This window comes from Desmodus rotundus, chromosome 8 (genome assembly GCF_022682495.2).
Source record: "Desmodus rotundus isolate HL8 chromosome 8, HLdesRot8A.1, whole genome shotgun sequence".
NCBI classification, from domain to species: domain Eukaryota; kingdom Metazoa; phylum Chordata; class Mammalia; order Chiroptera; family Phyllostomidae; genus Desmodus; species Desmodus rotundus.
Window position 1 is genome coordinate 47419869 of NC_071394.1, and position 15187 is coordinate 47435055.

Genomic DNA, 15187 nt, shown 5'->3' on the forward strand with positions numbered 1-15187 from the left:
CATTTCTCTTGACAGCTACATTAGATGGGAGAAGTCACCCCTCATATATCTTAAAGAATATTGGAAGTAATGATATGTGAGACTTCACAGTAGAACCCAAGCACATTTGCATTTTCCCATTATTGTTGTTGGTCCGAACAGCTCCCAGTTTCAACTGCTGTGCTCATGTCCAGGGAACTTGTACACCACCAATATACACATCACCACTATAGAAGTAGGGGGTCATTGTACAGAAACATGAGGACAAAGTAAAATGTTGGATATTTCCCTCCTATTTTTTTTTCACAACCCATGGCAAACCATTGTAGTCCTAGCAGGCGAGTAGCTCTGGCCTCACTCATCTCCATGTTATCCTATAAAGCCGGGAATATTCCAGAGTATTTCTGCCTTTCACTTTTCGATGTAGACATGATGCCATTCTGCTGTGACTTCAACATTGCTACAGGGGTCATACTCCCTGGGTCCTGATGGAATGTGTACAAGTTGCTAGTTTTGCCATTACATGGGATCACAGATTGGGTGGAAGCGTCCTGATGCCTTCCCTCTCAGACCCAGCTTTATCGTTGCAGACTGCATGTGGAGACATCTTCCACAAGCTGGTGACGGAGTCGAACTCCCTCCTCGACCACCCGGACGGGGTGCAGTTTCATCAATACCAGAGTATACTCCATGGCTGGTCTGAGGTGAGAGCTAGGCTGGGGCATTCACATCACCCAGGATCCCAAGTAGGCCAAAGAAGTCCAAACATCTAGACTGAAATAGGGGATGGATTCCTCATAGCACTCCCATGGTGTTTACCATGTGTCCCACAAACCCGTGCACATAGGATTCTGGACTTCCTCTTCTCCAACTAGCTACATGGGACGGAATGAAGACACTCCACCCATATTTCAAACAGTATTACACGAAATAATATGGTACACTTCACAGTAGAACACGAAAACATTTACATGTTGCTGCTTTTGTTGTTGTTCCTACCAGCGCCGAGATTCAGCTGCAGTAGTCATGTGCCCTGGGCTTCTACACGACAAACTTTACACATCACCACAGTATAAGGGTGGTGATTGTACCTAAAACGGAGGACAAAGTAAATTGTTGGATGTTTCCTGCAATGTTTCTCTTCACAGACAACAGCACACCGTTGTATTGCAGGCAGATATACCCCTGTGTCCTTAATGATCTCCATGTCATCATATAAAGACCACACTCTTCCCCAGTGTTTCAGCTTCTCACTGTTGTTCCATGCAGACATGGTGCCATTCTGCTGTGATTGCAGCAGTGTTCGTCAGAACATTCTCTTCGAATGCTGATAGATTGTGGACTAGTTCGCCAGTTCTGCCATTCCAGGGGACCCCGGGTTTAGTAGAAGGTTTCTGATGCCTTCCCTCTCAATAAGGAGCTGTATCATTGCAGAATGCAAGCGGGGAAATAACTCGCAAGCTGGTGAGGGAATCCATCTACATTTACGACCCAGTCACCATGGAAGTCTACCGGTGTGACACCAGGAGCGAGGACTGGTGTAAGGTGAGAAGTATGCTGGGACATTCTCCAAACCCAAGAACCCCAGGAAGAACTGAGAAGGCCAAACGTCTAGGCTGAAATATGGGGATAGGTTCTTAAGAACATGCCCAAAGCCCTTTATACAGAGTACCACAATCACATGCCGAGAGGACTCTGGACTTCCATTTCTCTTGACAGCTACATTAGATGGGAGAAGTCACCCCTCACATATCTTAAGAATATTGGAAGAAATGATATGTTAGACTTCACAGGAGAACCCATGCACATTTGCATTTTCCCATTACTGTTGTTGTTCCGAACAGCTCCCAGTTTCAGCTGCTGTACTCATGTCCAGGGTACTTGTACACGACCAATATACACATCACCACTATAGAAGTAGGGGGTCATTGTACAGAAACATGAGGACAAAGTAAAAGGTTGGGCATTTCCCTCCATTTTTTTTCACTACCCATAGCAAACCATTGTACTCCTAGCAGGTGATTAGCTCTGGCCTCACTCATCTCCATGTTATCCTATAAAGCCGGGAATATTGCAGAGTATTTCTGCCTTTCACTTTGGATGTAGACATGATGCCATTCTGCTATGACTTCAACATTGCTACAGGGGTCATTCTCCCTGGGTCCTGATGGAATGTGTACAAGTTGCTAGTTTTGCCATTACATGGGATCACAGATTGGGTGGAAGCGTCCTGATGCCTTCCCTCTCAGACCCAGCTTTATCGTTGCAGACTGCATGTGGAGACATCTTCCACAAGCTGGTGACGGAGTCGAACTCCCTCCTCGACCACCCGGACGGGGTGCCGTTGCATCAATACCAGAGTATACTCCAGGGCTGGTCTGAGGTGAGAGCTAGGCTGGGGCATTCACATCACCCAGGATCCCAAGTAGGCCAAAGAAGTCCAAGCATCTAGACTGAAATAGGGGATGGATTCCTCATAGCACTCCCATGGTGTTTACCATGTGTCCCACAAACCCGTGCACATAGGATTCTGGACTTCCTCTTCTCCAACTAGCTACATGGGACGGAATGAAGACACTCCTCCCATAATTCAAACAGTATTACACGAAATAATATGGCACACTTCACAGTAGAACACGAAAACCTTTACATGTTGCTGCTTTTGTTGTTGTTCCTACCAGCGCCGAGATTCAGCTGCAGTAGTCATGTGCCCTGGGCTTCTACACGACAAACTTTACACATCACCACAGTATAAGGGTGGTGATTGTACCTATAACGGAGGACAAAGTAAATTGTTGGATGTTTCCTGCAATGTTTCTCTTCACAGACAGCAGCACACCGTTGTATTGCGGGCAGATATACCCCTGTGTCCTTAATGATCTCCATATCATCATATAAAGACCACACTCTTCCCCATTGTTTCAGCTTCTCACTGTTGTTCCATGTAGACATGGTGCCATTCTGCTGTGATTGCAGCAGTGTTCGTCAGAACATTCTCTTCGAATGCTGATAGATTGTGGACTAGTTCGCCAGTTCTGCCATTCCAGGGGACCCCGGGTTTAGTAGAAGGTTTCTGATGCCTTCCCTCTCAATAAGGAGCTGTATCATTGCAGAATGCAAGCGGGGAAATAACTCGCAAGCTGGTGAGGGAATCCATCTACATTTACGACCCAGTCACCATGGAAGTCTACCGGTGTGACACCAGGAGCGAGGACTGGTGTAAGGTGAGAAGTAGGCTGGGACATTCTCCAAACCCATGAACCCCAGGAAGAACTGAGAAGGCCAAACGTCTAGGCTGAAATATGGGGATAGGTTCTTAAGAACATGCCCAAAGCCCTTTATACAGAGTACCACAATCACATGCCGAGAGGACTCTGGACTTCCATTTCTCTTGACAGCTACATTAGATGGGAGAAGTCACCCCTCACATATCTTAAGAATATTGGAAGAAATGATATGTTAGACTTCACAGGAGAACCCATGCACATTTGCATTTTCCCATTATTGTTGTTGTTCCGAACAGCTCCCAGTTTCAGCTGCTGTACTCATGTCCAGGGTACTTGTACACGACCAATATACACATCACCACTATAGAAGTAGGGGGTCATTGTACAGAAACATGAGGACAAAGTAAAAGGTTGGGTATTTCCCTCCATTTTTTTTCACTACCCATAGCAAACCATTGTACTCCTAGCAGGTGAGTAGCTCTGGCCTCACTCATCTCCATGTTATTCTATAAAGCCGGGAATATTCCAGAGTATTTCTGCCTTTCACTTTTCGATGTAGACATGATGCCATTCTGCTGTGACTTCAACATTGCTACAGGGGTCATTCTCCCTGGGTCCTGATGGAATGTGTACAAGTTGCTAGTTTTGCCATTACATGGGATCACAGATTGGGTGGAAGCGTCCTGATGCCTTCCCTCTCAGACCCAGCTTTATCGTTGCAGACTGCATGTGGAGACATCTTCCACAAGCTGGTGACGGAGTCGAACTCCCTCCTCGACCACCCGGACGGGGTGCCGTTGCATCAATACCAGAGTATACTCCAGGGCTGGTCTGAGGTGAGAGCTAGGCTGGGGCATTCACATCACCCAGGATCCCAAGTAGGTCAAACAAGTCCAAGCATCTAGACTGAAATAGGGGATGGATTCCTCATAGCACTCCCATGGTGTTTACCATGTGTCCCACAAACCCGTGCACATAGGATTCTGGACTTCCTCTTCTCCAACTAGCTACATGGGACGGAATGAAGACACTCCTCCCATAATTCAAACAGTATTACACGAAATAATATGGCACACTTCACAGTAGAACACGAAAACCTTTACATGTTGCTGCTTTTGTTGTTGTTCCTACCAGCGCCGAGATTCAGCTGCAGTAGTCATGTGCCCTGGGCTTCTACACGACAAACTTTACACATCACCACAGTATAAGGGTGGTGATTGTACCTATAACGGAGGACAAAGTAAATTGTTGGATGTTTCCTGCAATGTTTCTCTTCACAGACAGCAGCACACCGTTGTATTGCGGGCAGATATACCCCTGTGTCCTTAATGATCTCCATATCATCATATAAAGACCACACTCTTCCCCATTGTTTCAGCTTCTCACTGTTGTTCCATGTAGACATGGTGCCATTCTGCTGTGATTGCAGCAGTGTTCGTCAGAACATTCTCTTCGAATGCTGATAGATTGTGGACTAGTTCGCCAGTTCTGCCATTCCAGGGGACCCCGGGTTTAGTAGAAGGTTTCTGATGCCTTCCCTCTCAATAAGGAGCTGTATCATTGCAGAATGCAAGCGGGGAAATAACTCGCAAGCTGGTGAGGGAATCCATCTACATTTACGACCCAGTCACCATGGAAGTCTACCGGTGTGACACCAGGAGCGAGGACTGGTGTAAGGTGAGAAGTAGGCTGGGACATTCTCCAAACCCATGAACCCCAGGAAGAACTGAGAAGGCCAAACGTCTAGGCTGAAATATGGGGATAGGTTCTTAAGAACATGCCCAAAGCCCTTTATACAGAGTACCACAATCACATGCCGAGAGGACTCTGGACTTCCATTTCTCTTGACAGCTACATTAGATGGGAGAAGTCACCCCTCACATATCTTAAGAATATTGGAAGAAATGATATGTTAGACTTCACAGGAGAACCCATGCACATTTGCATTTTCCCATTATTGTTGTTGTTCCGAACAACTCCCAGTTTCAGCTGCTGTACTCATGTCCAGGGTACTTGTACACGACCAATATACACATCACCACTATAGAAGTAGGGGGTCATTGTACAGAAACATGAGGACAAAGTAAAAGGTTGGGTATTTCCCTCCATTTTTTTTCACTACCCATAGCAAACCATTGTACTCCTAGCAGGTGAGTAGCTCTGGCCTCACTCATCTCCATGTTATTCTATAAAGCCGGGAATATTCCAGAGTATTTCTGCCTTTCACTTTTCGATGTAGACATGATGCCATTCTGCTGTGACTTCAACATTGCTACAGGGGTCATTCTCCCTGGGTCCTGATGGAATGTGTACAAGTTGCTAGTTTTGCCATTACATGGGATCACAGATTGGGTGGAAGCGTCCTGATGCCTTCCCTCTCAGACCCAGCTTTATCGTTGCAGACTGCATGTGGAGACATCTTCCACAAGCTGGTGACGGAGTCGAACTCCCTCCTCGACCACCCGGACGGGGTGCCGTTGCATCAATACCAGAGTATACTCCAGGGCTGGTCTGAGGTGAGAGCTAGGCTGGGGCATTCACATCACCCAGGATCCCAAGTAGGTCAAACAAGTCCAAGCATCTAGACTGAAATAGGGGATGGATTCCTCATAGCACTCCCATGGTGTTTACCATGTGTCCCACAAACCCGTGCACATAGGATTCTGGACTTCCTCTTCTCCAACTAGCTACATGGGACGGAATGAAGACACTCCTCCCATAATTCAAACAGTATTACACGAAATAATATGGCACACTTCACAGTAGAACACGAAAACATTTACATGTTGCTGCTTTTGTTGTTGTTCCTACCAGCGCCGAGATTCAGCTGCAGTAGTCATGTGCCCTGGGCTTCTACACGACAAACTTTACACATCATCACAGTATAAGGGTGGTGATTGTACCTAAAACGGAGGACAAAGTAAATTGTTGGATGTTTCCTGCAATGTTTCTCTTCACAGACAGCAGCACACCGTTGTATTGCAGGCAGATATACCCCTGTGTCCTTAATGATCTCCATGTCATCATATAAAGACCACACTCTTCCCCATTGTTTCAGCTTCTCACTGTTGTTCCATGCAGACATGGTGCCATTCTGCTGTGATTGCAGCAGTGTTCGTCAGAACATTCTCTTCGAATGCTGATAGAGTGTGAACTAGTTCGCCAGTTCTGCCATTCCAGGGGACCCAGGGTTTAGTAGAAGGTTTCTGATGCCTTCCCTCTCAATAAGGAGCTGTATCATTGCAGAATGCAAGCGGGGAAATAACTCGCAAGCTGGTGAGGGAATCCATCTACATTTACGACCCAGTCACCATGGAAGTCTACCGGTGTGACACCAGGAGCGAGGACTGGTGTAAGGTGAGAAGTAGGCTGGGACATTCTCCAAACCCAAGAACCCCAGGAAGAACTGAGAAGGCCAAACGTCTAGGCTGAAATATGGGGATAGGTTCTTAAGAACATGCCCAAAGCCCTTTATACAGAGTACCACAATCACATGCCGAGAGGACTCTGGACTTCCATTTCTCTTGACAGCTACATTAGATGGGAGAAGTCACCCCTCACATATCTTAAGAATATTGGAAGAAATGATATGTTAGACTTCACAGGAGAACCCATGCACATTTGCATTTTCCCATTACTGTTGTTGTTCCGAACAGCTCCCAGTTTCAGCTGCTGTACTCATGTCCAGGGTACTTGTACACGACCAATATACACATCACCACTATAGAAGTAGGGGGTCATTGTACAGAAACATGAGGACAAAGTAAAAGGTTGGATATTTCCCTCCTTTTTTTTTCACTACCCATAGCAAACCATTGTACTCCTAGCAGGTGAGTAGCTCTGGCCTCACTCATCTCCATGTTATCCTATAAAGCCGGGAATATTGCAGAGTATTTCTGCCTTTCACTTTGGATGTAGACATGATGCCATTCTGCTATGACTTCAACATTGCTACAGGGGTCATTCTCCCTGGGTCCTGATGGAATGTGTACAAGTTGCTAGTTTTGCCATTACATGGGATCACAGATTGGGTGGAAGCGTCCTGATGCCTTCCCTCTCAGACCCAGCTTTATCGTTGCAGACTGCATGTGGAGACATCTTCCACAAGCTGGTGACGGAGTCGAACTCCCTCCTCGACCACCCGGACGGGGTGCCGTTGCATCAATACCAGAGTATACTCCAGGGCTGGTCTGAGGTGAGAGCTAGGCTGGGGCATTCACATCACCCAGGATCCCAAGTAGGCCAAAGAAGTCCAAGCATCTAGACTGAAATAGGGGATGGATTCCTCATAGCACTCCCATGGTGTTTACCATGTGTCCCACAAACCCGTGCACATAGGATTCTGGACTTCCTCTTCTCCAACTAGCTACATGGGACGGAATGAAGACACTCCTCCCATAATTCAAACAGTATTACACGAAATAATATGGCACACTTCACAGTAGAACACGAAAACCTTTACATGTTGCTGCTTTTGTTGTTGTTCCTACCAGCGCCGAGATTCAGCTGCAGTAGTCATGTGCCCTGGGCTTCTACACGACAAACTTTACACATCACCACAGTATAAGGGTGGTGATTGTACCTAAAACGGAGGACAAAGTAAATTGTTGGATGTTTCCTGCAATGTTTCTCTTCACAGACAGCAGCACACCGTTGTATTGCGGGCAGATATACCCCTGTGTCCTTAATGATCTCCATATCATCATATAAAGACCACACTCTTCCCCATTGTTTCAGCTTCTCACTGTTGTTCCATGTAGACATGGTGCCATTCTGCTGTGATTGCAGCAGTGTTCGTCAGAACATTCTCTTCGAATGCTGATAGATTGTGGACTACTTCGCCAGTTCTGCCATTCCAGGGGACCCCGGGTTTAGTAGAAGGTTTCTGATGCCTTCCCTCTCAATAAGGAGCTGTATCATTGCAGAATGCAAGCGGGGAAATAACTCGCAAGCTGGTGAGGGAATCCATCTACATTTACGACCCAGTCACCATGGAAGTCTACCGGTGTGACACCAGGAGCGAGGACTGGTGTAAGGTGAGAAGTAGGCTGGGACATTCTCCAAACCCATGAACCCCAGGAAGAACTGAGAAGGCCAAACGTCTAGGCTGAAATATGGGGATAGGTTCTTAAGAACATGCCCAAAGCCCTTTATACAGAGTACCACAATCACATGCCGAGAGGACTCTGGACTTCCATTTCTCTTGACAGCTACATTAGATGGGAGAAGTCACCCCTCACATATCTTAAGAATATTGGAAGAAATGATATGTTAGACTTCACAGGAGAACCCATGCACATTTGCATTTTCCCATTATTGTTGTTGTTCCGAACAGCTCCCAGTTTCAGCTGCTGTACTCATGTCCAGGGTACTTGTACACGACCAATATACACATCACCACTATAGAAGTAGGGGGTCATTGTACAGAAACATGAGGACAAAGTAAAAGGTTGGGCATTTCCCTCCATTTTTTTTCACTACCCATAGCAAACCATTGTACTCCTAGCAGGTGAGTAGCTCTGGCCTCACTCATCTCCATGTTATTCTATAAAGCCGGGAATATTCCAGAGTATTTCTGCCTTTCACTTTTCGATGTAGACATGATGCCATTCTGCTGTGACTTCAACATTGCTACAGGGGTCATTCTCCCTGTGTCTTGATGGAATGTGTACAAGTTGCTAGTTTTGCCATTACATGGGATCACAGATTGGGTGGAAGCGTCCTGATGCCTTCCCTCTCAGACCCAGCTTTATCGTTGCAGACTGCATGTGGAGACATCTTCCACAAGTTGGTGACGGAGTCGAACTCCCTCCTCGACCACCCGGACGGGGTGCCGTTGCATCAATACCAGAGTATACTCCAGGGCTGGTCTGAGGTGAGAGCTAGGCTGGGGCATTCACATCACCCAGGATCCCAAGTTGGTCAAACAAGTCCAAGCATTTAGACTGAAATAGGGGATGGATTCCTCATAGCACTCCCATGGTGTTTACCATGTGTCCCACAAACCCGTGCACATAGGATTCTGGACTTCCTCTTCTCCAACTAGCTACATGGGACGGAATGAAGACACTCCTCCCATAATTCAAACAGTATTACACGAAATAATATGGCACACTTCACAGTAGAACACGAAAACATTTACATGTTGCTGCTTTTGTTGTTGTTCCTACCAGCGCCGAGATTCAGCTGCAGTAGTCATGTGCCCTGGGCTTCTACACGACAAACTTTACACATCATCACAGTATAAGGGTGGTGATTGTACCTAAAACGGAGGACAAAGTAAATTGTTGGATGTTTCCTGCAATGTTTCTCTTCACAGACAGCAGCACACCGTTGTATTGCAGGCAGATATACCCCTGTGTCCTTAATGATCTCCATGTCATCATATAAAGACCACACTCTTCCCCATTGTTTCAGCTTCTCACTGTTGTTCCATGCAGACATGGTGCCATTCTGCTGTGATTGCAGCAGTGTTCGTCAGAACATTCTCTTCGAATGCTGATAGAGTGTGAACTAGTTTGCCAGTTCTGCCATTCCAGGGGACCCAGGGTTTAGTAGAAGGTTTCTGATGCCTTCCCTCTCAATAAGGAGCTGTATCATTGCAGAATGCAAGCGGGGAAATAACTCGCAAGCTGGTGAGGGAATCCATCTACATTTACGACCCAGTCACCATGGAAGTCTACCGGTGTGACACCAGGAGCGAGGACTGGTGTAAGGTGAGAAGTAGGCTGGGACATTCTCCAAACCCAAGAACCACAGGAAGAACTGAGAAGGCCAAACGTCTAGGCTGAAATATGGGGATAGGTTCTTAAGAACATGCCCAAAGCCCTTTATACAGAGTACCACAATCACATGCCGAGAGGACTCTGGACTTCCATTTCTCTTGACAGCTACATTAGATGGGAGAAGTCACCCCTCACATATCTTAAGAATATTGGAAGAAATGATATGTTAGACTTCACAGGAGAACCCATGCACATTTGCATTTTCCCATTACTGTTGTTGTTCCGAACAGCTCCCAGTTTCAGCTGCTGTACTCATGTCCAGGGTACTTGTACACGACCAATATACACATCACCACTATAGAAGTAGGGGGTCATTGTACAGAAACATGAGGACAAAGTAAAAGGTTGGATATTTCCCTCCATTTTTTTTCACTACCCATAGCAAACCATTGTACTCCTAGCAGGTGAGTAGCTCTGGCCTCACTCATCTCCATGTTATCCTATAAAGCCGGGAATATTCCAGAGTATTTCTGCCTTTCACTTTTCGATGTAGACATGATGCCATTCTGCTGTGACTTCAACATTGCTACAGGGGTCATTCTCCCTGGGTCCTGATGGAATGTGTACAAGTTGCTAGTTTTGCCATTACATGGGATCACAGATTGGGTGGAAGCGTCCTGATGCCTTCCCTCTCAGACCCAGCTTTATCGTTGCAGACTGCATGTGGAGACATCTTCCACAAGCTGGTGACGGAGTCGAACTCCCTCCTCGACCACCCGGACGGGGTGCCGTTGCATCAATACCAGAGTATACTCCAGGGCTGGTCTGAGGTGAGAGCTAGGCTGGGGCATTCACATCACCCAGGATCCCAAGTAGGCCAAAGAAGTCCAAACATCTAGACTGAAATAGGGGATGGATTCCTCATAGCACTCCCATGGTGTTTACCATGTGTCCCACAAACCCGTGCAGATAGGATTCTGGACTTCCTCTTCTCCAACTAGCTACATGGGACGGAATGAAGACACTCCTCCCATAATTCAAACAGTATTACACGAAATAATATGGCACACTTCACAGTAGAACACGAAAACCTTTACATGTTGCTGCTTTTGTTGTTGTTCCTACCAGCGCCGAGATTCAGCTGCAGTAGTCATGTGCCCTGGGCTTCTACACGACAAACTTTACACATCACCACAGTATAAGGGTGGTGATTGTACCTATAACGGAGGACAAAGTAAATTGTTGGATGTTTCCTGCAATGTTTCTCTTCACAGACAGCAGCACACCGTTGTATTGCGGGCAGATATACCCCTGTGTCCTTAATGATCTCCATATCATCATATAAAGACCACACTCTTCCCCATTGTTTCAGCTTCTCACTGTTGTTCCATGTAGACATGGTGCCATTCTGCTGTGATTGCAGCAGTGTTCGTCAGAACATTCTCTTCGAATGCTGATAGATTGTGGACTAGTTCGCCAGTTCTGCCATTCCAGGGGACCCCGGGTTTAGTAGAAGGTTTCTGATGCCTTCCCTCTCAATAAGGAGCTGTATCATTGCAGAATGCAAGCGGGGAAATAACTCGCAAGCTGGTGAGGGAATCCATCTACATTTACGACCCAGTCACCATGGAAGTCTACCGGTGTGACACCAGGAGCGAGGACTGGTGTAAGGTGAGAAGTAGGCTGGGACATTCTCCAAACCCATGAACCCCAGGAAGAACTGAGAAGGCCAAACGTCTAGGCTGAAATATGGGGATAGGTTCTTAAGAACATGCCCAAAGCCCTTTATACAGAGTACCACAATCACATGCCGAGAGGACTCTGGACTTCCATTTCTCTTGACAGCTACATTAGATGGGAGAAGTCACCCCTCACATATCTTAAGAATATTGGAAGAAATGATATGTTAGACTTCACAGGAGAACCCATGCACATTTGCATTTTCCCATTATTGTTGTTGTTCCGAACAGCTCCCAGTTTCAGCTGCTGTACTCATGTCCAGGGTACTTGTACACGACCAATATACACATCACCACTATAGAAGTAGGGGGTCATTGTACAGAAACATGAGGACAAAGTAAAAGGTTGGATATTTCCCTCCATTTTTTTTCACTACCCATAGCAAACCATTGTACTCCTAGCAAGTGAGTAGCTCTGGCCTCACTCATCTCCATGTTATCCTATAAAGCCGGGAATATTCCAGAGTATTTCTGCCTTTCACTTTGGATGTAGACATGATGCCATTCTGCTGTGACTTCAACATTGCTACAGGGGTCATTCTCCCTGTGTCCTGATGGAATGTGTACAAGTTGGTAGTTTTGCCATTACATGGGATCACAGATTGGGTGGAAGCTTCCTGATGCCTTCCCTCTCAGACCCAGCTTTATCGTTGCAGACTGCATGTGGAGACATCTTCCACAAGCTGGTGACGGAGTCGAACTCCCTCCTCGACCACCCGGACGGGGTGCCCTTGAATCAGTACCAGAGTATACTCCAGGGCTGGTCTGAGGTGAGAGTTAGGCTGGGGCATTCACATCACCCAGGATCCCAAGTAGGCCAAAGAAGTCCAAGCATCTAGACTGAAATAGGGGATGGATTCCTCATAGCACTCCCATGGTGTTTACCATGTGTCCCACAAACCCGTGCACATAGGATTCTGGACTTCCTCTTCTCCAACTAGCTACATGGGACGGAATGAAGACACTCCTCCCATATTTCAAACAGTATTACACGAAATAATATGGCACACTTCACAGTAGAACACGAAAACATTTACATGTTGCTGCTTTTGTTGTTGTTCCTACCAGCGCCGAGATTCAGCTGCAGTAGTCATGTGCCCTGGGCTTCTACACGACAAACTTTACACATCACCACAGTATAAGGGTAGTGATTGTACCTAAAACGGAGGACAAAGTAAATTGTTGGATGTTTCCTGCAATGTTTCTCTTCACAGACAGCAGCACACCGTTGTATTGCAGGCAGATATACCCCTGTGTCCTTAATGATCTCCATGTCATCATATAAAGACCACACTCTTCCCCAGTGTTTCAGCTTCTCACTGTTGTTCCATGTAGACATGGTGCCATTCTGCTGTGATTGCAGCAGTGTTCGTCAGAACATTCTCTTCGAAAGCTGATAGAGTGTGGACTAGTTTGCCAGTTCTGCCATTCCACGGGACCCCCGGTTTAGTAGAAGGTTTCTGATACCTTCCCTCTCAATAAGGAGCTGTATCATTGCAGAATGCAAGCGGGGAAATAACTCGCAAGCGGGGATATAACTCGCAAGCTGGTGAGGGAATCCATCTACCTTTACGACCCAGTCACCATGGAAGTCTACAGGTGTGACACCAGGAGCGAGGACTGGTGTAAGGTGAGAAGTAGGCTGGGACCTTCTCCCAACCCAAGAACCCAGGAAGAACTGAGAAGGCCAAGCACCTAGGCTGAAATATGAGGATTGGTTCCTAAGAGCACTCTCAATGCTTTTTATATGGAGTATCCCAATCACATGTTGTAAGGACTCTGGACTTCCATTTCTCTTGACTGCTACCATGTAGAGGATGAAGAGAATCGTCCCATATTTCAAACAGTATTACCGGAAATGATATGTTACTCTTTATGTAGAACATGGGAACCCGTTGCCTTTTCCTATTTTTTAGTTGTTCTACCAGCTCTGAAATTCAGCTGCTGAGCTCATTGTCTCTGTACTTGTACACCAGCCACTTTTTACATCAACACTATAGAAAGTAGGTGTTATTGAACAGAAAACTGAGAACAAAGTAAAATGTTGGATATTCATTTCAAAAATTCAATTCAGAAACCATTGCAAATCATAATAATCTGGGCAGTTTAGGTGCTGTGGTATTAGTAGCTACCATGTTACCATGGAAGTTGGTAATTTTCCAGAGTGATTCTGGAAAACTATATTGTTTTACTCTTAGATGTAGATATGATGCCATTCTGCTCTTATTTCAGCATTGCTGCAGGGAATATTTTCTTTGTTTCCTTAGACAATGTGTGTGAGTTTGCTAGATCTACCATTAGATGTGATCCTAGTTTGAGTGGAAGATTCCTGATGCCTTCCCCCTCAGTATTCAGCTTATCTTTGCAGACTACACATGGTGACATCATCCACCAGCTGGTGAATGATTCCCTCAACTACTACTGTGTGGCCAGGGTGCAAGTGCCACCATACCACACTATTGTCCACTGCTGCTCTAAGGTGAGAGCTTGGCTGAGGCATTCTCCACACTCCGGATCCCAAGAAGGTCACATAAGGTCAAGTATCTAGGCAGAAATATCGGGATGGCTTCCCCAGACCATTACCAGGCCTTTTTGTAAAGTGTCCCACACTTCCCATGCACAGGACTGTGGAATTGCACTTCTCCCACCAGCTGCCTTGAATGGAAAGAGGACACTTCTCACTCATTTCAAAGAACATTAGAGCTAAATATATTTTACCCTTCATTGTAGAAAACATGAACATTTCCATTTTGGTGTTTTTGTTGTTTTTCCTACCACCTCCTCCTTTCGGCTGTTGTACTCATTTCCACTGTCGTTATATACCTCCAAATATACACATCACCACTAGAGATGGGGTGTCCCTAGTAAAGAAAAATGAGGAGAAAGTGAAATGTTGAATAATTTCCTGCAAATTTCCACTTCCGAGACCACAGCAAATCATTTTTCTCTGGGCAGTTTAGGAGCTGAGGCCTTATTCATCTCCATGTTGTCGTACAGGGGTGGTAATTTTCCAGAGTGATTCTGCCTTTAACAGTTAGATGTGGAAATGGTGCCATTCTGCTGTGATTTCAGCACTGCATTTTGGAATATGCTCCTGTGTCCTGATAGAGTGTGTAGTCCTTTGCTAGCCCTGCCATTACACAGGACCACAGGTTGGGTGGATGGTCCCTGATGCCTCCTGGCTAAGTACCCTGCTCTATCTTCTCAGAAATCTAAAAGTGACATCGTCCTGCTGCTGGTCCACAAGTCCATTTACAATATCCACTCGGACAGAGTGCAGGGAAAGCGGGCCAACACCACCATGCAGTGCTGGCCTAAGATGAGAGGTCTAAAGTTCCTGGGTGTGAAGAGTGCCCCAGGCCATTCTTCACACCCAGGAACCCTAGAAGAGTTTGACATGGACCACCATATAAGCTCAAATATGAGGACGGCTACCTCAGAGAATTCCGAGGGATTTTTATAATGTGTCCCACAATCCTGGACTCATAGGAATCTGTACCTGCACTTTTCCCACCAG

The 15187-nt window shown here is 46.2% G+C and overlaps 1 protein-coding gene across 1 annotated transcript in view; it reads left to right on the forward strand.

Annotated features, from left to right (window-relative positions):
* The window catches only part of LOC112321601 (uncharacterized), a 95185-nt gene that overhangs the window by 68304 nt on the left and 11694 nt on the right, over nucleotides 1–15187 (forward strand). Inside the window, exons 17-31 of the mRNA XM_053930456.1 lie at nucleotides 570–683; nucleotides 1414–1524; nucleotides 2249–2362; nucleotides 3093–3203; nucleotides 3929–4042; nucleotides 4773–4883; nucleotides 5609–5722; nucleotides 6453–6563; nucleotides 7288–7401; nucleotides 8132–8242; nucleotides 8968–9081; nucleotides 9812–9922; nucleotides 10648–10761; nucleotides 11492–11602; nucleotides 12327–12440. Coding sequence (XP_053786431.1) covers nucleotides 570–683; nucleotides 1414–1524; nucleotides 2249–2362; nucleotides 3093–3203; nucleotides 3929–4042; nucleotides 4773–4883; nucleotides 5609–5722; nucleotides 6453–6563; nucleotides 7288–7401; nucleotides 8132–8242; nucleotides 8968–9081; nucleotides 9812–9922; nucleotides 10648–10761; nucleotides 11492–11602; nucleotides 12327–12440 — 1689 coding nt within the window. The remainder of the gene's footprint in view (nucleotides 1–569; nucleotides 684–1413; nucleotides 1525–2248; nucleotides 2363–3092; nucleotides 3204–3928; nucleotides 4043–4772; nucleotides 4884–5608; nucleotides 5723–6452; nucleotides 6564–7287; nucleotides 7402–8131; nucleotides 8243–8967; nucleotides 9082–9811; nucleotides 9923–10647; nucleotides 10762–11491; nucleotides 11603–12326; nucleotides 12441–15187) is intronic.